This window comes from Neofelis nebulosa, chromosome 10, assembly GCF_028018385.1.
Source record: "Neofelis nebulosa isolate mNeoNeb1 chromosome 10, mNeoNeb1.pri, whole genome shotgun sequence".
Taxonomy (NCBI): Eukaryota; Metazoa; Chordata; class Mammalia; order Carnivora; family Felidae; genus Neofelis; species Neofelis nebulosa.
Genome location: NC_080791.1, coordinates 109428742 through 109454392, shown reverse-complemented (window position 1 = coordinate 109454392; position 25651 = coordinate 109428742). Strand labels below are relative to the sequence as shown.

The window sequence follows — 25651 nt, the reverse complement described above, 5'->3', positions numbered from 1 at the left end:
CCCCGGGTTAACTCTTTGCTGCCCGTAGGGTTCCTTGGCATAGGGGCCACAATGAATGTGGAAGGGGTACTGGATGGAAGGCAGAAAAAGAATGATCTTGCGTTCGGTCCAGACTCGCCCTGTCCCCCGAGGATGACGCACCGTGACCCCAAAACCCGGGCGCCGCGCCTCACCTGCAGCAGCTGCTCGGATCGCAAACTCACTTCCTGCTTCCGGCTCCCCCATTCATTGGGGCTCCGCGAACTCCGCCCCCCGCGGCCAATTGTCGGGCCTCGGGGCCCGGATGGACGTCAGCTCCAGCCAATAGGCGCGCCTCGGCGCAGTCCGCCGGCCCGCCTCTCCCCGCCCCCGGGCCCTACAGGGTCGCGCGGGGGCGGCCCCTGCGGCCTTGGCCTTTGTCAGCGAGGGTGCTCTCGCGGGCCACTGGAACCTAAGTGGCTGGCCTGGCCGCGGCGTGGTCCCGGCAGACTGGGCTGACCAGGTCCCTCCGAGTCCGGACGGGGCGGCGTGGGTGTCTGTACGGAGCACAGGGACTCCCCGTCAGAGTCCCAACCCGACTCTGCTTTGGGTCCCCCACCTCAGTTTTGCAGGTGGAAACCTGCACAAGGGAAGTCATGTGGCTCCTTCTTCCTCACTGGATTCGAGGGTCAGGCGGTGGAGATGCTTAGGAGACTGCGACCCTACAGGGCGAGCTGCTGGGCTTAGGCTGAGGTGATCACACCCTTGCGGAGACACGGAGAAATGCCCTCAAGTGCTTCACTGCCCTGCCATTGACTCGCCAGGGTCTTGGGATGTAGCTGCTAAACATCTCTGAGCCTTTGTTTCCTCGGCACAAAGGGGCGAGGGGCCTAGCAGTCTGTTGGTGCTTGGCCGATACCTCGATGGATCGGAAAGCTGCCTGTGACCCCAAAAGGCAGAGCTGGGCCTGAGACTTTTGCACGTCTGGGTAGACTCACAAGATATCCTGGGTGGAGCTTGGCATGTAGAAGTGCTGGCACCAGGCCTGGGCTGAGTGGGGAGCACTGTGAAGGTCCTGGGTCAGTGTGGGAGGAGCCAGGCCATCTGAGGTCGAATCCAGCCTCCATTGCCTACTGGCTGTGTGGACTTGGGTGGGACACTCTGCCTCTTGGAGTCTTTGGCTCCCTCAGCCAGAAAACCGGGCTGGGCTGACACTCGTCTCCACTCCAGGGAGCGAAGTGATGAGTGGACAGTCTGCCCCCTAGTGTTGTGCCCAGAGGAACTGGGGAAAGGGAATACCTGAAATCCACATACTCTCCTCGCCATACCTTTGCCACACCTGTGTCTAGGCCCACGGCAGCATCTGCCCAGCATTGACACCAGTTTCTCATTTACGAAAGTGCCCGAGGCCCTGCTTGACACAACAGTGCTACTTACTGTTGGCTCTGATGATGATTATCATTACAAGGAGCTCAGTAAATTGATCTATGTCCTTAGGAAAGTCACCCTCTTCTTCCCTGTGCTTCAGTTTTGTCTTTAAAATGGGTACACTTCCTTGATTTGAGTGAATTTGAAATGTGCACCAGTAAAGGAGGTAGTGTTCTCCAGCCACCAGTGGGCAGCTCAGGCTAGCAAAAGATTCCAGCCCTCCTGGGACCCTTAACCAAACTGTTTTTATGATCACAGTTCATTTGAACACACGAGGTCCTGTGTTAGCAGCTTGACATGGAAGATATTCCATTCTTGCAAAAACCCTGGTAGGATATCATTTTACCCATTGCAGGAGATGGGGAAACTGAGGCTAATAGGTTTATTGACTTCCCTAAGGCCACCCAGCCTATCCTCAGGTGTCCCCGAACAGGAGTCTAGCCTTCCTGACACCTTCCACCACACTGTCCCCTCCACTTGCCCCAACACACACACACACACACACACACACACACACACACACACACACACACAATCATATGGAGCAGTCCACTCCCTGGAGTCATGACCATCCCCAGCCTTGGTTCTTCCCCATGGAAATGCAGGAGGGGTATGTGAGGAAGTAACATTAAGTACCTACTGTGTTACAGGTGCTCTCTATACAGTCACAACCATCTGGTGATGTAGTAACTGCTATTCCATTTAACAGGTGACTGAGGTACCAAGAGCTGGGAAGGGGCAGAGCTGGGCCAAATTCAGGGCTGTATTACCCCCCACCAGTACCTCCGAGTTCTCCCTGGGATGGTTCCATGCTCTCTGCTTGTCTCTTCTCCCAGAGACTAAGGTTCCCTGCTGGAATGGGACTGGAACATTCCCCTGACTGGTTCCCAACAGGGTCAGAAGAAAGAACAACTGGGAAGAGCCGGATTCCTAGTGGTGTGTGTGTGTGTGTGTGTGTGTGTGTGTGTGTGTGTGTGTGTGTGTGTCGCAGTACTCCCACATCCACCTGAGCATCCCATCTGGGCTCCCCCACTGTGGCAGTGTGATGCACTGAATCTCATCACATCCCCTTTTCACCACCCACCGGTGCCCTCTGTCCTCTCGAGAGCCCTACATCTGATCTCTGTGGCCCCCACCAGCTGTGTGGCCCGGGGCAGATCCCTCCCCTTGGAATCTGTACTTCCTAAGGCTCTAACAGCTGTCTTCAACTGGGGATGATGCCCGGGTCAGGCCTGTACTTAGAGCCTCTTTTTCAGGTTTTTGGATCTCCAGAACTTCCACCTACCTGTCTCCCAAGGTTGCTGCCCCCAGGAATGGTCTGGAAGCAACCCCAGCAGCACACCGAGGCTGCCTTGGCTCTCAGGAAGAAGTGGCACTTAGGATGAGTGGGGGTCCAGTTCAGACTTGGTCTTCATGGCAACCGAGGGCCATCAGGCCCTAGCCCAACATCCACACCCCTCATTCCTCATCCCTCCAGACCTGGCTCCTCTGTCACCAAGCATTTTTCCTGCCACACCTTTGCACATGCTGTTCCAGTTACCTGAGCTGCCCTCCCGACTTCTCCCACCCCCGTTCAAGGAAAGCAGCACAGTGTGATGGAGAGGAAGGCAGGCTAAGGCCAGGATTTGAATCTTTTCTAGCTGTATGACTTGGTGCATGTCCCTTAATCTCAGAATCTTAGAAATGGTAACACCTTCCTCCCTGGGTTGCTGTGAGGATCAAATAGCAAAACCTCCTAGTTAATGCTCCATTAACAAAGTTATTATCAGCAGCAGCACAGCAAGGGGCATGGTGGGCACTTGGCAATACCAGCCCTTCTATCAGCCAGCGCACTGTGAGAGTCCCCTCTCTTCCCCCTGCTCCTGACTGTCCACAAATGAGGTCCCAAAGCCTCCATCCGGCATCTTCCCCATCAGCACAGCCCCAACCTCTTGTTCCAGCCTCCTTTCTGCCTCCTGTTGCCACTGCCCCAGACACTCAACCGCTCGCTCAGTTCTCTGCTTCCTCCTACCTGAGCCTGTGCTCAGCCTCCCTCCTGCCCACAGCACACTCCCCTTCCTGTGGGGAGTTCCCACCCGAGCCCCCCTCACCCTCCCACCTTCTAGTGAGACCTGCTCCACAGCCTTTGGCCATTCTCTGATCCTGGCACACAGGAAACTGTGCTGTCATTCAGTAATTTGGTCTGTCGTCCACTAGACCGTGAATTCCACCGGGCAGGGAACCAAGTCTGATTGTCTCTGTCCCCAGAGCCCACTTGGCATAGTGGTCCAGCCCACAGTGGGTATCAGCAGATGCCAGTCCCAGCCTGCTGCCCACCCATCACTCACGCAGGGGCTGGCGGCACTGCACTCATGCTGGACACGCGGGATTTGCGAGGGCAGCTGAGCAGCAAGGTTTATAGAGGAACCCAGGGCAGCAGCAGGGTGAGTATATCTGGAGCTGGGTCGGCAGGCTCGGGGCACAGCCAGCCTAAGCTGGGGGTCAGGGGCCCACGGCCCCTTCACTCCCCCAGGGACACAGTGTAGGCGGCATGATGTAGGACACCCCAGGAAAGCCCGGGACAGAGCTGGTGCTGAGGGCCCCATCATTATGACTGGGGTAGGGGTTTGGGGGACCAGAGATAAGAGGGAGGAGCACAGCCCATCCAACACGTCCATCCGGTGTGGCTATGTGCCAGCAGGTACAGTCCCACATGCAGAGCTCCCTCTGGGCTGCAGAAGGTGGGGGACCTAGGTGGGCAGGTGGGCACGGCATCCAGGGCCCCAGGAGAGCCTAGTCCAGTGGCCCCTGGAAAATGAGGCGGACGCAGCCATGCTCGCCGGTGAGCCAGGCCCCACAAAAGGGGCAGGCAGCATGGAAAGCATGGGTGCCATGGGGCAGTGGTGTCTGGGCCCAGTAGCGGGCAGTCTTCTCAGAGCAGACATGGCCGCAGGGTGCAAAGGCATGGCTGGGTGGTCCAGGGTCCAGACAGAGGCCGGCCTCCTGGCCGAGCCATAGGGGGACATAGGGTCCCACGAGGCGACAGAGAGGACACTCGCGCTCCTGGGGGCCCCGCTCTCTCCTGCAGCCCCAGCCGTGGTAGCCGTGGACGTGGCCACAACGGACGTAGACCCAGGGCTGCTGCTTGTCGGGTGCTGTGCGGCCACGGGCCGGACTGGGGAAGGCCAGGGTGCTGAGGCCCACGGGGCACTGGGGCCGTGCTGCGTTCGCCTCCTGCCGCTGGGCCTCCAGCTGCTTCAGCGTGGGTGCCCTCAGCAGCCCTGCTGGCGTGCGCCATAGCAGCGTGGCCCCACACAGGTCAATGAGGGAGCCGTCCTGCAGCACATTAGACTCGTTTTCCACCTGCCAGAGACAGCAGAAGGGCCTTACTGCTCAAGAGGCCCCCGAACTCCTGGCCATTGGGCAGCCGTCACCCCAGCCAAGCCACCTATCCATCCCACTGAACCTCCCTGGAGAGAACACCCTGGGCCAGTGGGGTGGGCTGGGGCAGAGGAGCCAGGAGGTCTGAGAACCCATGTGGGAGAGCAAGTCAGTGCTCCCAGGCATGCACTGTCCCTCACAGTGTGACATGGGCCTCGGTCACTTTATCTGTCAAATCAGGAGAGCTTGACCAAAACAAGGTTGTTCCCAGGGTCTCCCCTAAGGGCAGAAGTGGGAAACTCTTCTGAGAAACACTGGGGGGCTTAGCCCAAGGCAGCTGTCCCAGTGGCTGTGGTTAAAAGCAATGATTCTAGAACTAGCGTGCCTGGGTGTGATTCCTGGCTTCACTGTTTGCTAACTTTGCATCCCTGGTCAAGTAACTCAACCTCTCTGTGTCTTAATTTCCTTATCCTTGAGATGGAGTCTGCGTCCCATTATCTCAAGTGGTTCCCAGGAATCAATCAACGTAAACATCTGGAACAGTGCCTGGAACACAGTAGGTACTCAACAAGTGTGAGCCAGTGAAATATTCACACGCACCGATTTTAAAGATAATGTTTCTCCAAATCTCCCCGTAGAATTGGTGCTCTGGAAAGAGAAGCCATGCTCTTCCCTGAGATTGTGCATCTGTTTGCTGGGTGTGCTCGAGCCCTGGAAGAGCTCGGAGAGGCCCGTTTAAGGAGCTTAGCCATGTGACCATAGGCAGGCCCCTGCCTCTCTCTAGGACTCTGTCCCAGCTCCTAATGTTAGTTCTCTGATCTGTGCCATGTGGAGCATTCACTGTCACCTCCGTGAGAACTACTCCAAGGGCCCTTTCCCGCTAGTAGAGGATAATAAAGCTAAATCCATCCAAACGTGAGAGACACGTTGCAAACTGCCAACACTTTCGGCTATAAACTACTCACACATGGGCCAAGTGTCATCCTCGCAGGAGGCTGGGATGTTTTAAACTGTCAGCATCCCTAAGGCCACTTTCTACCGCACAGTGCATTTATGTGTGCTCTATCTCACCTCACCCCATAGACCTCCAGCAGTATGTGGGCTACATTTTGGAGCCACTGGTCTGGTCCTCTCTGTGGGGCAAGTGGGGCATGACCCCCAAATGGAACCTGTTGGAGCTCCCTTGTGTAGGAGGGCTGGAGATCAGGGGGAAGGGCCTGGGAAGGAGTCAGGGGCGGGGAGGAGGGAGCAGGCCACCTACCAGCTTCCCTCGCTGCTGTGCCGAGCGGCTGTCCCTCAGAGTGTACACATTCCCACAGACTGATATCTCCCTCCAGACACCTGGGGCCGAGTCCTCAGAGAAGCCGCCTGCTGGGTGCATCACCAGGACCCCATTGGTGGTTAAGCCGTCCATCAGGCCGTCGGGGGTCCGCCACTTGGCTGCCCGCTCCTGGGACCACATGTGGGATCAGATCATATCCCCAAGTGGCCCCCAGCAGGCCGCGATCCCGGGATGCTGCCCCAATACCCTCGCAGTCAGAGGGAGCCCAGAGAGGACTGGAATGGGCGCTGCATGGCCGGGGGCATCACCTGAAGTCCTGGAGTCTCACTGTGCTCATGTTTTAAGTGACATTGCCACTGCCAGCATAGGTCACGGTTATGATGACTGCCCACTGGTCCATCACCCCAGGACAATGACCCTCCCCACCCTACCCCTCTGCTCACTCTCAGATAAAGTGCCGGTCCCTGCCTAGGGGGGGCTCACTCACTCCAAGGAAGATGTTGCTGGAGGCATCAAAGCCAGCAGCATAGATGCGGGCAGTATAGGGCGGCCGGCGGTCACAGAGGATGCGGCAGGCATAGCGGGAGATGGTGCTCTGGGCAGAGGAGCCCTCGGCGGCCCCTCCTCCAGGCGATGTGTCCGTTACCACAAAGTCGATCATGTTCTCGGTGGAACGGCCGATCTGTGAGGAAGAGGAGGGCGAGCACAGGGATACTGTGCACGGCTCGATCCCACAGGCTTCCTACCCCAGGGTTCCGCCTGCGGGGTCACCAAACAACGAGGAGGGGGAGGTACCACCCGACTCCCTAAGCACTCTGGGCTCTCAGCTGGGGTCTCCAAATCCAATGGCTAGGATCTGGGGCTTCTCTGTCTCCCCCACTCAATAAAAATGAGTTTATTTTTTTTTAATTGACCAGTGAAAACGTGACACCCACGGTCTGGGAGTGCTCAAACATTAGCAGCACATAGTGAATTTTTTAAATTTACTAGATACCGTGCTAAGCCCTTCATCTGCCATATCTCAGCTAATCTTCCCAATAATTCCATGGGGTGGGGATACTGTGGGCCCCACTGTACAGATGAGGAAACAGAGGCCCAGAGAGTCTAAGCAACTCTTGCCCAAAGTTACCCAGCTAGTAAGTGATGGAGCTGGGATCTGACCCAGGTAGTATGACTGTCGCACCGCACTCTGAACTCTTAAGCTGTATGGCCTCCCGTGGCCTGGGAGTCTGGTCTTGAGTTTTAAATTTTGATACAGCCACTGATTTGCTGTGTGACTCCAGGAAGTCAAAGGCCTCATAGGACATCCTGCTTCCTCATCTGAAGAGTAGTTGATTACACTGAGTCCCCCCACGCCCCAAAACACCCTCACCACGGCCTTCAGTCCTCCAGGGTCACCCTGGAATGCCTGCAGTGCTGGATGTTGAAGCCCGGTGGCTCCGTGGCCAAGAGGCTTACAGAGGGGCCTGAGCATACCTGGAACATGTCTGTGTCACTGTCATGTGTGTATTCAACTATGACCGAGTGGCTCCGGGACAGTGTGTATGAGATGCTGTGCTGGCCACGGTTACTCAGTGCCTGGTGGGGAGAAAGGAGAAGTCACTTCCCAGGGCATGTGGCCAAGAGAAGTGTGAGCCTCTGAGCCACAAGCTGGAACCCAACGCCCACTGGCCAATCCCAGGGAAGGGGCAGTTCTACCCTCGCAGAGGATGTCCTGTGCAGCTGGCACTATACTCAGGTTGCCTTATCTGATCCCTACAGCCACCCCAAGAGGGAGGCCTGGTTATTATTCCCATCTTATGGCTGAGGGAACCGCAGCTCAGGGAGGAGAAGAAACTGGCCAAAAGTCACACAGATGGAAACAGGAGAGCTTGTATCTTAACCCAAATCCTCTGAAGCCAAAGGCTTTCCTTTGCCATTGCTGTGTGACCGTCACATCCCTTCTCTGAGCCTTGGCTGCCTCTAAATGATGCTGATCGTTTCCATTCAATGGCTGGGATCTGGTCATCAAAGAAACATTCTGCAAACTGTAAAGTGCGGTACGCTGCAGGGGATCTCCTCTCGGCACCACTTCCCTGGTAGCCCCAGAAGACACAGAGGGCTCCCCTGCTCCAGCAGGCCTGTGGGCAGGCAGCACTGGGAAGGCTGAGGACCTGGGATCTGGGCAGGGAGCACAGGACTTTTGTCCAGGTCTACTGGGACAGGCTGCTTGCCTTGGAGACGAGCGGTGTGGAGATGTGGTGCATGACATCTGGCTTCACTCCGTTGGCATGGGGCCGGCGGCTCAGTGCCAGGCGGCTTCTCCGGCGGCCCTTGTCCCCACTTGCCAGACACCCATTGTAGCTGTGGATGTGGAGGGTTAAAAAGAAGGAATTGAAGGGAGAGAGAGAGAGGAAAAAAAAAAGAAAGTGAGCCCCTGAGAGATTTGGAGGAACTGCTAACTTCTGGGCAGATTCTACGGTAACAAACAAACACTAGAAGCATCTGAAATTAGAAGACCCTCCCTACTATATGAAATCAGTGCCTTTGGGAAGTAGGGTGAGGAGCAGAGTAGCTACAAGACTTTGCATTCAATTAACCAGTGCTTCCTGGATGCCTGAGCCATGTGTGGCCAGATGCTGGGTGGTGGGGTGGCATCGGGGGCACACCACAGGTCAGTTCTGTGTCCTCAGTGGCAGGGAAGCGGGGGTCCTGAGCTTTTCAAGGAACCTGAGTACCAACTGTGCCATAGGCCCAGAGGCAGGAGAAGGGAATTCTGGCCTCAGATCAGGTTTCTAGAAGAGGAAGCTGGGCTTTGGAGAACTAGAAAGGATTCACCTCTATAGCAAACTGTCACTTGTTACACCACAAGTATGACTGGAAATCAGAATGAAAGAAAAAACAGAGGGGTACCTGGGTGGCTCAGTTGGTTAAGCATCTGACTCTTGGTTTCAGCTCAGGTCATGATCTCACTGTTCATGAGTTCGAGCCCTGTGTTGGGCTCTGTGCTGACAGTGCAGAGCCTGCTTGGGATTCTCTCTCTCTCTCTCTCTCTCTCTCTCTCTCTCTTTCTCCTTTTCTCTCTGCCCCTCCCCTGCTCATGCTCTCTGTATATATCTCTCAAAATAAATAAACCAATTTTAAGAAAAGAAGGAAGGAAGGAAGGAAGGAAGGAAGGAAGGAAGGAAGGAAGGAAGAAAGAAAGAAAGAAAGAAAGAAAGAAAGAAAGAAAGAAAGAAAGAAAGAAAGAAAAGACAGACCCACAATGCCACCACCTCCATATATCCATAACATGTCAAATTTCTACCTTCCTTCCAGCTCTTATCCAGAGGGGGTGATTGTGGAAGGCAAAGATGGGGTGAGTCACAGCCTTGGTCACTGCCATGTACTGGAGCCTCCCGTGTTCCCGGTGCTTCACGTTATTAATTACCTAATGGAATCTGTGCAATGTCCTGCCAGGCAAGTACCTTTCTTCCCATTTTACAAATGAGAAAGATTGAGGCTCAGGGAGGTAAAATGACCTGCCTGAGGTCCCAGGCTAGTAAGGGAAAAAGTCAGAGATTTGGACTTGGGTCGTCTGACTCTGGCCTTTCTTGCAGAGGCCCTTTCCGAGGGAAAGCTCACCCCAAGCAAAGGTCATGAGACTGGCAGGGTTTGGTGAGATCAGGGAGTGGCGATTTGGGTGATAAACTGCAGTAGAGGAAGATGAAGCTGCTGGGAGGGCCCTGAACGCCAAGCTTAAGAGCCTGGACTTTTTTCTGGAAGACTAGGGAGCCATGGAAGGATTTAGAGCAGGCAGTCCCAGGATGAAGAGCTGCCAAATACAGATAAGGCCCACTTAAATCAGGGTCTTCTCATAAGCTCGTTAAAATACAGATTTCCTGGCTCTACCCATGGAGATTCTGATTTTGTAGGTTTCAGACAGGCCTGTCAATGAGTATTTTCAACATGCTCTCCGAGTGGCTCTATAACCAGTGTGGGGCTTCACTGCTCTACAGAGAACAAACAGCTGTCAAGAGGGCCTATACCCTTAGGTCTGTACTCTCCCCCCATCAGTGGCCTCACCCTCAACTGGAAAGCCTGCTCTTCCTTTGGGACACCAAGCAGCTTCTCCTATCATGCAAGCCATCCCTGAAAGGGGGATCACTTTTGCCCTTGTAAAATCTTCCCACCTATGGGGTGCGGGCCAGTTCAGGACATGGGCTTGAGGCTCAGGTGGGCCTGGCTTAAATTCTGGCTCTTCCACTTATCACATGACCTCTGTAAAACGGTGCTAATTAATCAGGACCTACCTCACAGGTTCATTGCGAGAACTAAATGACATAAAGCATTTAAAAAATGTCCGGCACAGAGTGTGACAGATCTACAGCAAGCCCTTGATAAACGTTAACTATGATTATTAGGGGAAAAGCACATGGCATGTACATGTATAACAGCCCCTATTATTTCTAAGTAATCATAATGACGGCATAGCTTCTCAAATATTTTCTTCGGGGCAGATGGCAGAGAGAGAGGCCAAAAGGTGTGGATGGAGGAGGAAGAAGAGGGATCTGTGCCTGGGGGTGGAGTTAAGCGGGTGGTGCAGGGATCCCGGTCAGGCAGAGACCAGGAAGGGATGAAGTTTACCCACGGACCACCAACTCACATCGCTTCCTCTCTCCTGGCCTCGGTTCTCATCTGTAGCATGAGGGTCAGCTGTGGCTTAGTGAATGTGCACTAGACCTGGAGTAAGAAAGCCCTGGGTCCGAATCCCAGCCCTGCCACTTACCAGCTGTGTGCCCTTGGACCAGTCACTTCCCCTCTCTGAGCCTCGGTTTCCTCACCTCCTTCCTCACAGCATCTTTGTGAAGATTGAAATGAAATAATGTCCATGAAAGGGCTTGGCACAAGCCTGCCTCCCAGAACACTTGATACGTGCCAGGCACTGTTCTACGTGCTTTACAGAAATCACCTCATTCATTCCTCCAAAAACCCTCTGAAGTATTATCATCATCCCTATTTGGAAGGTGGGAAAATGGAGGCACAGGGAAGTTAAGCTACTTGCAGAGGCAGGATTTGAACCAAGTATTTTTGCTGGAGAAACAAAGTTCTTCACCCCAGACTACATATACTAGGTGCTTTATGAAAGGCAGATAGTGCTACTTTATTTCTGATCAGAAACTGAGGTGGGCAGTCGGAGTTTTCTCAGTAATTTATTAAAAATGGGAAGATAAAATAACAGGAATTGAGGTGGGTTTGGTCAACTCTCTCAGTTGGGGAGGTGAGGAGGGACAAACAGCAGAAGGTCATATGTGGGGAGAGCTGGGGCCCTTGATCTGGTTGCCCTGGGGGATGCCTGGTGCCCTGCCCCACCTGGGCCAGGGTCGCTCACCCCAGGACGATGAGTTCGCCATACTTGATGGGCTCCTCGCCTGGCTGCGCATCTTCACCAGGAGAAGAGAGGACACAAGAGCCCTGGCTCCCTGGGTGCCCGAGGTCTGAGGTTCGGGGAGACCCCACTTCAGGGTTTCCTTCTAGCACCATTCTGGGCAGAGTGGGAGAGGAGAAAAAGAATTTTGCAACCTCTCATCCCAACCCCCTCAATGCCAGCTCAGGCCTGCTGCCAGGACCACCTAGGCAAAGGCCAGAGTGACCTTTCACCACCTCTGTTGCTATGGCAACCACTCCACCTCTGTCTCCTTTAAACTGCCCCGGGGTTGCTGGGATACCAGGGCAGGGAAATGGGTGGGATGGAACCAAGAGGAAAGGGCCCCACAATCAGAGGGTCGGGATATCCGGTAGGGCCAGAGGGGTAGACCAACTTGGGGTGGCCAGAGGCTTCTTTTTGGCTAGGACCCCAGAGTCTGGGATGTGCTTGGAAGAGAGACACCTCAAGAGTTAGAGGGCCCTTATTCCTCATCTTAGACTCAGTTCCTGGGTTTGACTCTTGGCTCCGGGGCCTCAGAGTAACCCTTCCGTTGGGCTCTTGGAATCTATCTATCTTAATCATTTAGTCCCTTGCAGGTCTAGGCCTCTGTCTTTTTCCTCAATGACTCTCTGTCCTCCCGGGGCTGTCCTTTTCGCCCGTCTCTCTTCCCACCCTCCTCCTCATGTCATCCTGTCTGGCCACCTTCTCCTCCCCATCCATCTGCCTCAGTCTCCCCATCTTGGCTTCGCCGGGCGGGCGGGCCTCCGGACCCCTCCCGGGTGCGCGCCCCCTCCCTCCCTCAGGTGTCTGTCTGCAGTCCCAGGGCCGCCCGGGTCTCTGGAGGCCTGTGGGGGCGGCGCTCCCCCCTCCGGCTGGGGCTGCAGCAGAGCCAGTCTCCGCAGGAAGCCTGTTTGGAAAACATCCCCGCGCAGGAGGGACTGCGCCGGGGCAGGCCCGCGCCCCGAGCCCCGAGCCCCGCGCCCCGCGCCCCGCGCCCGGGGCAGGCACAATGACGGCCCAGCGCATACGCAGATACACACCCGGCGGCCCCTCGCCACAAACACGCGCGCGCACGCACACAGTCCCGCACACCCCGAGCCCCGCGGGCAGTGCCCGGACGGGCGCAGAGCCCACTCGGGACCCGCGAGCGCGCAAACAACCCCCTGCGCCAGCCCTCGGACCCACTCCCCCTGCCACCCTCAGACACGCAAACACGCCCCCCGCGCCCGCCGGGGCCCGCCCGGCGCAGCCCCCGCCCCCTCCGCCCCGGCGGTCTCACCTGGCCGCGCTCCCGGCCCCACTCGGCGCCGCTCCCTCCGCGCCTCGCCCCTGCTCGGCCCCGGGGCCGCTGCGGTGGGATGGGCCCGGCCCGCGGCGGCTCCGCGCTGCCTCGTCACGGGGACACCCGGGGCCGGGGGAGGGGGCGAGCGCGAAGCGCCACACTCCGCCCCTTGTCCCGATGCCCCGCCCCCTTAAAGCCCCGCCCCACCCGAAACTCCGCCTCTTGCGGCGAAGCTTAGCCCTAGTCAACAGAGCTCCGCCCCTTCGTGGGAGACCACGCCCCTCCATAGCCCCGCCCCCAGGCCCTGGGAAGCTCCGCCCACTCTCCGTCTCAGGAACTCCCTAGCGCATCTTCACCGGTTCGGGGACTCCCCGGTATCTGTGCGACCCATCCCCCAGTTCAGGCTCCCTCAGACCCCGCCCTCATTTCTGGGGACTTCCGGGTTCTCCTAGAGACACGGGCGCCCCCTCCCCCATAGCAAGCCGAAGACTTTGTACTGCGCGGGAGGCGCCTTTCCCCACCTTGGGCCGGGGACTATCCACCTGCTCCCCCACCCCCACGCCCGTCACCCCGAGACCCGTCTTCCCACCTGGGGTAGCTGCAGAATTAGAAGCGGGGGCGGGAAGGAGAGAAGGAAAATACTAGAGAGTCGGAGGAGGGGGTGTGCGTTAGCAGGGAGGCTGAGGGAAAATGCTACAATTGACTAGATTCGAAGACCTGTCTTTAGCCTCGCTCCTCCACTCTCTCGCTGGGTTGCCTCTGGACGACTCTAGGCCCCGGGGTGTCCGGGAACACTTCCCTCCTTCCAGCTAGCACGCACATCATACCCAAGAAGCCACAAGGGGGGCTTTGGGTTGGGTGCAGTTCCTTCTGGGCCTGGGCTTGCAAGAGATTTGTCAATCTATGCCAGGTATTATGCTCTGTGCTTTGAGCAAGATAAGCCCTTTAATTTCTAGGAGGCAGGCACGATAATCACCCATTTTACAGATGACGAAACAGTTGTACAAACCTAACTTGGTCGTGGTTATCTTGCTAGAAAGGAGCCAAGAGTAGGTCTCAGCTGTGTGACTCCAAAATCTGGACTCCTAACTTCTGTTCTATACCTTGTTGTTATGATGAGAAATGGCAGGATGGGACTCAGAGGTGCAGAGCAGGAGAGACCCAGAGATGCATCAGATAAGAACCCTACGGCACATTATTTCTCAGTATGTTTGGAACCATAACCAAGAGCTGGGGGAAGACCAGAGGGTAGCCCTTAACCTGAGTCTTTGGCGCATTTATTGAAGAAATCAAGGAAGGCTGTACAGAGGAGGTGGTCTTTGGCCCCAGTCATGAAGGAGATGTGAAAATTTGCCCACACATTCCTGAGAGAGAGCATCCTTCCTGCTCTCCCCTCATCTTGTTGCTTGTGATGCTCCCTGTCTCCTGGACTCCCCCTGGGCCCCACCACATCCACACACCCCACAAACTCCCCCACCTAAAAATAGTCCATGATACCAACTGCTTTGCCAACTGTTTGGGGGCCTTAGCAGCCAGATGAAACATGAAGGCAGCCAGCAGCTCGTCCTTTAGGGACAAAGGCACTCATTAATCAAAGAGAGGCTCCCTGAGAGGCCACCACAGAGGAGGCTGGACTGCTGGGCTGTCAGCAGCAAATCATGCAAATCCTGCACCATGGGAGAGCTCCCTTCCTTGAATGCCTGCAATATGTCCACCTCCATGCCAGGTAGGCAAGCCACTGTGGGACACGGGGACACTGGGACAGTCTCACTCCCCGTTGCATTCCCAGCTTCCAGCACATTGCCTGCCAGAGCAGGCCCTCAATGAACACATGCTCAATAACCACCAGAACCCCCAGGTCACAGATGGGGAAACTGAAGCTCAGGGGATGGGGGAAGAGATACTTGCCCCAGGTCACACAGCCAGGCAACTACATAGCTGAGGGCTGATCAGAGCCCCAGTGCTACCATCTGACACCAGACTGCAGGGAGGAAGGGCTGAGAGAGATTGCAGAGTACTGCAGGACGCAGAGATTTCTCCTGTGGTTTAGTGTGCTGGCACCGGAGCTGCATGATGAGCATGGCCAGACCACAAGGGGCCTCCCAAAGCCTGGGGAGGGCCTGGCCCCAGCATTGTCTAGGTGGGGGAGAGGAAGGGAGAGTTGGGACACCGCCAACAGACACAAGTGCCCAGCTTCCAGCCTTGACTTCTGGCTCTGTCTCAAAAACTCCAGCTTCTTAATCTCTCTAGATCTCATCTTCCTTATTAATAAAATGGGAACAATAATAGCACTTACCTATGGTGGGATAAAAATTTGCAGTACTTTTCTGAAATCAACCCCTCCTTTCTTTCTCTTCAATCTCCATCTTGACCCTATTGGGGGAAAAAAAAGTAACAGAGGAACAAGATACAATCTTTATTTCTTCAATTCTTGGGTTCAGGTGTCTGAAGACAAGGGACTAGCGTAAGCAGTTTGGAAGAATATTTGTGTATCTATTTCAGAAAAGATGCTGAAAACAACAACAGCAACAACAAGGAACTCTCTGGACTGAGAGATTTGGAGAGAGGAAGGAAGGGCCTATGATGCTGAGCTCTGCCTTTGAGGCCCTGTTGTAAGTGGCAATGGGGGCCGAGAAAAGATTGAACCCTCAGGTAGATTCAGGGATACAAATCCTATTCCTTCAAAGAATCCAAATTTGATTGGATCAGTTTATGGAGCAACTTAGGTCCCAGGACATTCATTGTTGAAAACAAAAGAGGGGGCGCCTGGGTGGCTCAGTCAGTTAAGAGCCTGACTTTGCTCAAGTCATGATCTCACCGTTCATGGGTTTGAGCCCTGCGTCAGGCTCTGTGCTGACAGCTCGGAACCTGGAGCCTGCTTCAGATTCTGTGTCTCCCTCTCTGTCTGCCCCTCACCCGCTCATGCTCTGTGTGTGTCTCTCTCTCAAAAATAAATAAACATTACAAAAAATTTTTAAAGAAAACAACAGAGGACTCAGCTGGCATTGAATGGAGCTTAACAGCTGGGTGTAGCCAGGGAAAGAGTAAGTCAAAGAGAGCCTTGCCCAAACCACTGTCATCCCAGGGTGACTGTAGGAATACCCAAGGCTGCACTTCCTGAGGACCAGTGACAGAGGATTTGTATTTAGACTGTGGGGAGGAGGGTAAAGACCTTACTAAAATAATCCAGCCAGTCACTAAACAGACAAATAACAATAACAAGCCCTGGAGGCAGTGGACTAGTACCGAGTTGCTACAACATATTAATTAAAATCTTCAGTTTCCAACAAAAAAAATATATAATTCATACAAAGAAACAGGAAAGGATGACCCATAGAGTGGGACAAAAGCAGGCATCATCATCCAGATGTGGGGAATTCGGCACCTTCACACCCTGATCCCGGGAATGTAAAATGGTGCAGCTGCTTAGGAACAGTCCAGCAGCACCTCAAGCAGTTAAACATAGAGTTACACATGAGCCAGCAACTTCACTCCTAGGTGTATATCAAGAGAAATGAAATGTTAGAAATAAAAATAAAGAAAGTCAAGGAAGTCGATAGCACAAAAATCAGAAGGGTCAATTGTAATTGGGAAGGGGCACAACGAGAAGCATTAGGGTGCTGTCCAGGGTACTGTTCAGGTTCTTGATGCAGTGATATCACCTAGATACTTGTTTTGTAATAGTTTGGTAAACTGTATATTTATGTTGTATAAGCTGTTTGTTTATGATATTTTATAATAAAAATCTTTAAAATAAGATGAGCTGGTTCAACCAAACCCTTACAGTCTGCAATTTGAACCGACAGGGACTTGTTCCAGTTGAAACTACAGTGGCTTTTTCTTTTCTTTTCTTTTCTTTTCTTTTCTTTTCTTTTCTTTTCTTTTCTTTTCTTTTCTTTCTTCTTTCTTTTCTTTTCTTTTTTTTTCTTTTCTTTCTTTCTTTCTTTCTTTCTTTCTTTCTTTCTTTCTTTCTTTCTTTATGGGTATTAGTAAGGAAGACTTTTTATTGTGATTCAATATACACACAAAGGCACACAAGGAAAACACAAGTGTTATGGGACAATACATATCTTTACTCCATGCAGTGTATTTGGCTATGTTTTCTCCTCTATTCTATTTCGTTAACAATGTTGGCTGAACTCATGAAATCAATTTAATAACCCACTGATAGGCCACAATGCTAGCCTTTAAAAAGTCTTGTCTAAGATCAAGATGTTAGCAACTCTGGTTTCTCCTGAGGCCTCTCTTCTTGGCTTACAGATGGCCACCTTCTTGCTGTGTCCTCTCATGGTCTTTCCTCTGTGTATGTCTGTGCCCTGGTCTCCTCTTACGAGGACATCATTCAGATTGGGTGAGAGCCCACCCTAAAAGCCTCATTTTAACTTACTTACCTCTTTAAAGGCCTTATCTCCAAACACAGTCCCATTCTGAGGTACTGGCAGTTAGATCTCCAAGATACTACTTTGGAAGGAAGATAATTCAGCACATAACAGGCATGACTTCCTGAGGGATAGGGAGGTAGAAAGAGTCAGAAGGAGAGGGGAGAAGGAGTGTCCAAGCCTGCACATCTACAAATGGGGACGAACAGGCAAATGCAGGGCAGCAGGGAACTCTACACTCTCTGGTTGGTCAGAGGGTGAGGTAGGGAGTATCAGGTTGGAGGAGGTGGCAGGGGAGAGGTCCAGGGCCTTGGATCCCATACTAAGCTTTGGTTTGTAGAGCGATGAGTCTCAGCAAGATCTCCTGGGACACTGGAGGAGGATCCCAGAAAGTTAAACTTTAAGGAGTGTCTCAGATGGACCAAGACCCACACTCTGGGCAAAGAAGCTGTAGCTTGACAAGTTTTAGGCAGGGGCCAGACCCTGACTGAGTTGGAGAGAAAGACTAGACAGGCAAGAATGGAGGCAGAGAGGCCATAGTGGGGGCTGCCCTGAGTGTCCAGCCAGGAAAAGATGATGTCTGAACTGACAATACTAAAAGTTGGCTTTCATAGAGTGCTTATTATATCCCTCGAGCCGGGCCTGAGCTAAGTACCCTGCCCAGATAATCATGTTAAATTCTCTCAACAGTCCTGTGTGGTAGGTACCTTATTATTCCTATTTCACAGTAAAGAAAACTGAGGCCAGACAGGTGAAGAGACTTGCCTCAAGTCACACAGCCAAGGAGAAATGTGTGTGTCGGTAGAGGCAGAGCCTGCATGTCAGCCCCGCTCTCTGGCAGTCACTGAGGAGATGGCAGGATTGGTGGGAGCTGTGGGGACATAAGTGGGCGGGATTAGGGACAGATTGAGCATGGGGGCTAAGGGAGAGGGGTGAGCTGTGTGTGGGTACTTCTAGGTCCCTAACTCCCTGTATCTGCAATCAAAAAGCTGAAGGGAGCTCAGCCTGCTCCTTCTCCCTCTGCCTCCCCCTTCTCTGCCTTTCCTTCTCAGCATCTCCAGGGGGCTCCCAGGATGCCAGGAATAGGGCTGAGCATTGTTTGTGTAACAGGTACAGATCCCCGTTCATATCTTCCTGCATGTAAGATACAGAGCTTTATGGGGCGCCTGGGTGGCTCAGTCAGTTGAGCGTCCAACTTCGGCTCAGGTCATGATCTTATAGTTTGTGAGTTCGAGCCCTGGTTCGGGCTCTGTGCTGACAGCTCAAACCCTGGAGCCTGCTTCGGATTCTGTGTCTCCCTCTCTCTCTGCCCCTCCCCCCAGTCACACTTTGTGTTTCTCTCCTGCAAAAATAAACGTTAAAAAAATTTTTTTTAAAAAGATACAGAACTTTACTTTTCTCTGACTCAACTTCATCTGTTTCTACTGGTGGAAATTCAAGAGTTCCTTCCCTTTATCCCAGCAGGACACAACCGGCACCCAATGCTGTCTGTTGACACAGGTCCCCAGTGAGATGGCCCACCTGGACCTCCACCCTAAGAAGGCCTCTGCCTGGTCAGCCTTTCCCTCTAGGGCTGGTGGCTTCTCTGCTCTCTCCCCTTCACACTTGAAAGCACAGGAGCCTTTTTGCTGCACAAGGGCACAGGCATTTCTGCCAAGCATGCCTTGGTCACTACACAGCTGTTCCCTCTCTAAGGTCTTGCTGCCTCCTTGGGGAAAGGGATTAACTACCCACTAACCCCTGGCCTTAACTGCTTTTCTGGGCCCCATTAGTCACCTGGAGGGCTGGCTGCAGGCTTTGCAGCTGAGACCTCCTAAGTCTCTCTCCCTGTCAGTCCACATCCCTCTTTTCTCCTTCTCCTCACAGCCCAGTGAATCTTTCTAGACCATGTACTTGGGGGTCACAGTATAAAGCCCCCTACTTGTAACAGATTGTCCAGGCTTTTTCATTTTCTGCTGGGCACAGGCTCAGTTTGAGCTTGGCTTCCACTTCTTCACTTCTTTCTCTCCAACTTTTCTCCTGAAGGTTCAGGTGCCTCATCTCCTGGCCTTCTCCTAACTCTGTGGCAGCTCCTTCTTGGTTCCCTTTGCTCATTCTCTCTTCTCTTCTTTCCCCTCTTTAAATGCTGACTTCTCTTCTCTCCTCCTTGGGAGATCTCACTCCCGACCCTGGCCCCAAGGACTATCAGTCTCTATGCTCAGGCTTCCCTCCCAGACCAGGCTCTGTAGCTGGATGGCCGGCAGGCACCTCTGCTGTGTGCTGGTCTCAGCTACTTGACAACCAATGTTGTGGCTGGACTGGCCCTTCCGGTTTTTATTATGAATGCAAGATGCCCTCAGCAATAACCATCAGGGAACTTTGAGGGGAGAAAAGGTCTATTACTCACAGGTCCTGGAAATTACATGCCACACCTGGGACCACACAGTCAGTACCCGGAGGGAGAGAGAGAGAGAAGTGGGGAGCACCTTGGGTTCTGCTTTTACTGGGGTCCAGGGTGGGGCCTAGAGTTTCACAGGCTCGCTATTTACTGGTGAATTTAAAATGAAAAGAGTAGGAATTGAAAGCACCCAAAGAGTGAAATCAAACAGCCCAAATGCCAGGTTACCAAGATCTGATCTCTGAAACAGGAGCCTCAGGGGGAGATGGGGCCTTGACCTGGCTCTTTATATCTAGACATGTGGCTGGCAACGTGGCTGGCATCCATCTCAAAGATGGTTATCTCCTTGAAGTGGATACCTCTGCAATCAAAGCTTAAGTCAGGCACTGACCTTACAAAAAAGACAAACCAGCTGTCAGGGCTTATACTACACCCCCTAACGCAACTCACAGTCATCCGTCCGCACCTACGGCACCTGTGTGCCAACACTAAGCGGGAAGCTTATCATTCATTTACCCAAACTCTCTATGCCACAATCTTGAGTATCACCCTGGATGCCTCTCTCCCTCTCCCCCGACAATTTACCTCTCAGGCACAAAGTTCTGTTAATTGACAAGGCAGCCTAGGGAGTGTCAAGTGCAGGGATACTAGAGCCAAAGGTCTGGGTTCAAATTCTGACTCTGCCACTTTCTAGTAGCGTAAGTTTGTGCAAGTGACTTCACCTGTCTGGGTTTCGGTTTCCTAATCTGTAAAGTGGGGATGATAATAGCACCTATACCTCACGGGATTATAATGAAGTTTACATGAGTTACTATTCATAAAAATGGACACAGTACAGGCTGCACAAGCATTTATTGACTAAAATAGATTTCTAGCTTCTAAGGATCTCTTGAATTGGTCTCAAGCCACCAACGCCTTTCCACTGTCTTCCTGCCCTGGCCTAATGGGTCTTCCTGCATCTACCCTTGCCCTCCTCCAATCCCTCTACATACCCAAGCCAAGGTCACCTTTCAAAACGCAACCACTTAACACTCTTCAATGACCTCTACTCACAGCCACACACCTTAACAGGATTGACAAGGCTTGCATGATGTGACCCCCATTCACCTGTCGCACCTCACTTTCACCACTGAATGCTCTGACCTCGCACATTTCCAAAGCTAGACTAGGGAATTGCTTCTTCATAATCTGTAAGAGCTGGAATAATCAAAGCCATCCTTTCATTGACAAGAAGCAGAAACTGACAATGAAGCCCAGTTTATGCCAGGCTGCATTCTTGGCTCCCTGAGCACCTGCTGTGCCCAACTGTTTTCTGATTCCTTCATTTAGAAAGGATTCATACCTTTATTTGTAAATAAATTTGTAAATAAAGGCTGGGCAGTGTGTGGCACCCAGAGATAAATCATACCTACCCTGGCTTGTTCTGGGCCAGGCTCTCTTCTAAGTACTTTACTTAAATTAACTAATTTTCTGTGAGGTTGGTACTGTTATTAGCCCCATGTTATTAGTGAGTAAATTATTTTGCCCAAGGTGCTTAAGGCACTTGGGGGGGGCTGAACCTCTGACTTCGGCTCAGGTCATGGTCTCACGGTTGGTGAGTTTGAGCTCCTCATCGGGCTCGCTGCTGTCAACACAGAGCTGGCCTCAGATCCTCTGTCCCATCCCCCGACCCCCGCTCCTTCCCCAGGGGCACCCTCTATCTCAAAAATTAAAAAAATAATAAAAAACAAGAGCCAGTGTGATTCCAGAGTCGTGCTAAGGTTAATGAGGTTGAGTGTTAATAAAGAACTTGATAGACTTCAGAGGCAGGAACAATCACATTTAAGTATTGGAAGTCCAAACAAACTTCATAATAAAACATCTCACAATTCACAATGTGGTTTAACCAAATTATTTCCTTTTACCAGATGAGACACTATAGTCATGGTAAATGGCACAAGGTCTAGAGTCAGGTGATACCAATATTCATTTCCCAGCCCTGTCACATTCAGAGTAGGTGTTCTTGACCTCATTTTTGTGCTTCAGTGTTCTCGTTTGTAAAAGGGGTATAATAAAATAATATACCTCATGCCATTGTGAGGATTAAATGAGATAACAATGCCTTTAAAGTGCTTAGCACCCTGCCTGGAACGTAGCAAGTGCTAAAAAAAAAAAAAAAAAAAAAAAAAGATGAAATAAGATGCTGGCTTTTTTTATTTTATTGGGCACAGATGATGTATCAAACATGTTCTGGGCCTGTTAAGCCTCACAACAACTCCGTGAAGGTTTTGTCCTCATTGTACTGCTAATAGCGCATGCTCACCAGGTGCCACGCATTGCTCTAACTTACTTCGCTAACTCAACCCTCACGACAATCCCTAGAACTGCGTCTACATATCATAACCCCGTTGTACAGGGGGAGGAAACTGAACCTAAGTAACTCGAACAGGTCCACGGCCAGCATGGGGAGCAACCGGGCAGTATGCTTCCAGGGTCTGTACTCTTAACCATGGTGCCTTTCAACAACTGGCGAGGAACCGACCGGGCTCAGAAAATAAAGAGATTCCCACGCCTGAGAAGCTCTCCGTTCCTTTCAAACCCACGGATTATAATCGTGTCCAGCAGATGGCGCCTCAGAGCATAGCAATGTGCGAGATCGGCATTAGCGGTCAAAACCACCATGCCCACAATGCTGTGCGGGCATTAAGGTCCTCCTCCTCCTCCTCCTCCTCCTCTTCCGGTTTAGCTGTCCGAGGCACCGCCTATGTGCTCTGCAGGCGGAATGTCTGTAACTGAGCCATTCAGGTCCTTCCCCTATCTTCAGATGGCGAGTTAAAAGGTGTTTTCCCTCATGTGACTCTCCTTGCTTTACTAGTTGGAGGGTAGAAGGGCCGAAACAACGCTTTTTTGTTGGCTTCACCTGACGCGAGGACCCTTGACCTCTGACCCAGGATGGCGGCGCCCAAAGCCGTCGCTCTTGCTGTTGCCCTGAGGTGAACTGAGGCCGGGAGTCCCGCGTCATGTCGAAGCTGAACCGGGCCACTCGGGCTCTCAGGAAGCCCGAGGCTGGTGGCGTCATCCGGACCATCGTGCGGGCAGGCCAGGCCATGTCTGGGCCCCCTCTAGGCCCCATCCTGGGTCAGGTGCAGCGGTGGCTGGAACGCGGAGCGGGAGGCGCCGTGGGGTGGGAGCTAGTACCCGGGTGGAGGGTGCGGGGTCTGGAGCCAGGGAGGCCTCGGTGCAAAGCGCGGCTCTGCTACCTACAGGCTTAATGTCTTTGCGTTCGTTACATGGGTCCTTCGAGGCTCATCTTCCTCCGTCCTTCCTCACCGGCTGTGGTGAGGATAGAGGGATGATGCATACAGATCATCTGGCGCGTATAGTGTTAGTTGAATCTGGGCGCCAAAAAGAGGATGGAAACCGTAACGAAGTGAAGACGAGGGAAGGAACGGACAGAACCTCCTGGGTGGTAGGAAGCCGCCCCTTCCCACACTAACGCCGATGCTCCCCTCCCAGAGAGGCGTTTCCATCAACCAGTTCTGCAAAGAGTTCAACGAGAAGACAAAGGACATCAAAGAAGGCATTCCTTTGCCCACCAAGATTTATGTGAAGGTGCACAGTTGGGACTCTGATCCTGTTTGGTTTTAAGTTTTTATTTTAATTCCAGTTAGCACACGGTGTTACGTTAGTTTCGGGTGGACAATACAGTGATTCGACAATTCCCCACATCACCCGGTGCTTATTGTGGCAAGTGCCGGCCTTAATCCCCATCACCTCTTGATCCTGTTTGTTTTTCTTCCTCCTTATTCTCCCTAGTTCCTGGGGCTGGTCACTTGGGGTTGGTGCTCAGCTCCTAACTTTGGGCGAGTCTCTTGCTTTTACCGAGCCCCACCTTCCCCATTAACACAGCGGAGACCAGACCATATCTTTTCTGAGCCTATCCTACTATATTGCAGTTCCTTCCTTTGCCTCTCCATTCCACTGGGCTTTTTTTTTTTTTTTTTAAACATTTATTTATTTTTGAGAGACAGACAAAGCATGAGTGGGGTAGGGGCAGAGAGAGGGAAACACAGAATCCGAAGCAGAATCCGAGCTGTCAGCACAGAGCCTGACTTGGGGCTTGAACCCTTGAACTGTGAGATCATGACCTGAGCTGAAGTCGGACACTTAACAAACTAAGCTACCCAGGCGCCCCTCACTGGGGCTTTTAGAGCAGAGTTGGGCCTGGACTAGAAGTGACAAAGCTGTTTGCTAGAGATATATTTTCCCTGTGGTTTTGTGGTCTGTTAGATGGAAACCATCAGGAGGTGAATCAAGGGAAGCGGGGGATAGAAGTTAGAAGTTCTCTGGGCCAGGGCAGTAGGGGTTAGGGGAGGCAGGAGACATATTCTCATATATGTCTTTTTCCATTAAGCCTGACAGGACATTTGAGATCAAGATCGGACAACCCACTGTTTCCTACTTCCTGAAAGCAGCTGCTGGGATTGAGAAGGGGGCCCGGCAGACAGGTAAGGGTCAGGGTGGGCTCCCGGGAGTCTGGGGGCTCTGGAAGGAAGCAGGGGCACCTGAAGGTCTACTTGTTTCTTCCTCCCAGGGAAGGAGGTGGCAGGCCTGGTGACCTTGAAGCACGTGTATGAGATTGCCCGAGTTAAAGCTCAGGACGACGCCTTCGCCCTGCAGGATGTGCCCCTGTCCTCTGTTGTTCGCTCCATCATTGGCTCTGCCCGTTCCCTGGGCATTCGTGTGGTGAAGGAGTGCGTGTCCTGGGAAGGTGCAATGGGAGGGGAGGGCTTGGAAAATTCTGGACTCTGGGGCAAAGCTGAGAGGGCCCATTACAGTGGGAGGGTCAGCTTCTGAGTCAAGGACCTTAGACTTCTTAGGAGTGGGGAGGCTTATTCATCTATTTGGAACATGAATATTAAATGCCTGTTACGTGTTAGATATCGTTCTGGACATTAAATACAGCTAGGAACGCGACAGCCATGCTTGGTCCCGCTCCTGAGTTCAGTTCAGAGCTGGAGGCAGATGCATAAATGGAACATTAGGCTGCTGAACAGTCACTGTTGACAAAAGTAACTACAGGTGTCTTGAGAACAGAGAGTAGAGCTCCTGATTTTGCCTGGAGTGTCAACGAGGACTTCATAGAGGAGGTGACATCTAAGCAGAGACTTGGAAAAAGAGGTCACGGATGGGGGAAAGATCCCTGTGAAGGACAGAAGGTGAAGAAGTGAACCAAAGAAGTGCAATGTGATCTGGTATACGATGCTAGAAGCAAAGTGGGGAATAGGAAGAGAGGTGAGGCAAATGGACCTGCTGGGAAGGCCGAAGGCTGTCTATAGCTGTCTCTAGTTCAGACTTGATCCAGAGGCCAGAGGGGGCCTCCTCCTAGAGCTTGGGATGACCTCAGGAATTGTTTCTTTGAGTGAGACGTTGAATGGAAGGGCATCTGGCTCAGGCAACAGCAGGGTCAGTACTTGGTCCTTTATGGGCCTCTTGCTGGTTTGCGTCCCATGCTGAGGCTGATGGTTGTTTCCTAAGAGAAGTGAGGTTAAGCATGGTACAGGGATGGACTTGACTTTTCTCAAATCTTTACTTTTACTAGGAGTACAGAGACGAGCCAATCTGACCCCTGCTTGCGGGGAGGCATGTGCGCACAGCCAGCTGACTTCTTTGTACATAGTGTTCATGGGCACAGAGGAAGGGGCAGTTGATCTCGACTGGGGGATAGCCGTGACCTCAAAGGACTAGTGGGGCTTTAAGGAGGGAATAAAAAGCAGAGGTGGGGGGTAGGAGTGGGGTGGCAAAGGTGTGGAGGCTGGGGAGTCCAGGAAGGGAGAAAGTGTGCTGAGACAGTGCCATGGGCCCTGGTAAGCTCCCCAAAGGTGACTGGCCACTCACTCACCATCTGTTTTTCTGCACCTGCAGCCTCAGTTCAGAAGAGTTGGCAGCTTTCCAGAAGGAGCGAGCCGCATTCCTGGCTGCCCAGAAAGAGGCAGATTTGGCAGCCCAGGCGGAAGCTGCCAAGAAGTGACCCCCGTCTCCTGCCCTCCAGGATTTTGAAGGGAACAGCTGGAATGGAGGCCAGTTGAAAAGCTGTGCCAAAGGGGAGGCAGGGAGGTGACACCAATCTGATTGTTATTTCCCTGACTTTAAATTATATATTTTTTTATGTGTGACAGTATCAAGGGCTCAAGCCTAAATAAACATCCTGTGTCACCCA

The 25651-nt window shown here is 52.8% G+C and overlaps 3 protein-coding genes across 7 annotated transcripts in view; 1 reads left to right on the top strand and 2 right to left on the bottom strand.

The window, feature by feature from the left end:
• DPP3 (dipeptidyl peptidase 3) overlaps positions 1 to 3408 on the bottom strand; it is a 38742-nt gene extending 35334 nt beyond the window's left edge. For both annotated transcript variants that reach the window (XM_058689743.1, XM_058689744.1), the window contains exon 1: positions 174 to 3408. In XM_058689743.1, the coding sequence (XP_058545726.1) occupies positions 174 to 225 (52 nt within the window). In that variant the 5' untranslated portion in view covers positions 226 to 3408. The remainder of the gene's footprint in view (positions 1 to 173) is intronic.
• A 346-nt stretch (positions 3409 to 3754) lies between these two features.
• Positions 3755 to 12864, bottom strand: PELI3 (pellino E3 ubiquitin protein ligase family member 3). Of its 2 annotated transcripts, XM_058689750.1 has the most exons (8): positions 12694 to 12864; positions 11379 to 11531; positions 10776 to 10847; positions 8242 to 8371; positions 7505 to 7606; positions 6516 to 6710; positions 6008 to 6196; positions 3755 to 4728 (listed from the first exon to the last, which is right to left on the bottom strand). In XM_058689750.1, the coding sequence occupies exons 2-8, from the start codon at positions 11528 to 11530 to the stop codon at positions 4159 to 4161; spliced, it is 1410 nt and encodes a 469-aa protein (XP_058545733.1). In that variant the 5' UTR covers position 11531; positions 12694 to 12864; the 3' UTR covers positions 3755 to 4158. The 2 variants fall into 2 exon arrangements, with proteins under 2 accessions (XP_058545733.1, XP_058545734.1); XM_058689751.1 differs by lacking the exon at positions 10776 to 10847.
• Positions 12865 to 22158: 9294 nt separating this feature from the next.
• Positions 22159 to 25651, top strand: MRPL11 (mitochondrial ribosomal protein L11). Of its 3 annotated transcripts, none has more exons than XM_058689740.1 (6): positions 22165 to 22270; positions 22383 to 22574; positions 22948 to 23043; positions 23846 to 23939; positions 24026 to 24202; positions 25357 to 25651. In XM_058689740.1, exons 2-6 carry the CDS (start codon positions 22452 to 22454, stop codon positions 25518 to 25520), a joined length of 654 nt encoding a protein of 217 aa, XP_058545723.1. In that variant the 5' UTR covers positions 22165 to 22270; positions 22383 to 22451; the 3' UTR covers positions 25521 to 25651. The 3 variants fall into 3 exon arrangements, with proteins under 3 accessions (XP_058545725.1, XP_058545723.1, XP_058545724.1); XM_058689741.1 differs by having other exon boundaries at positions 22172 to 22270; positions 24026 to 24185; XM_058689742.1 differs by lacking the exon at positions 22948 to 23043 and having other exon boundaries at positions 22159 to 22270.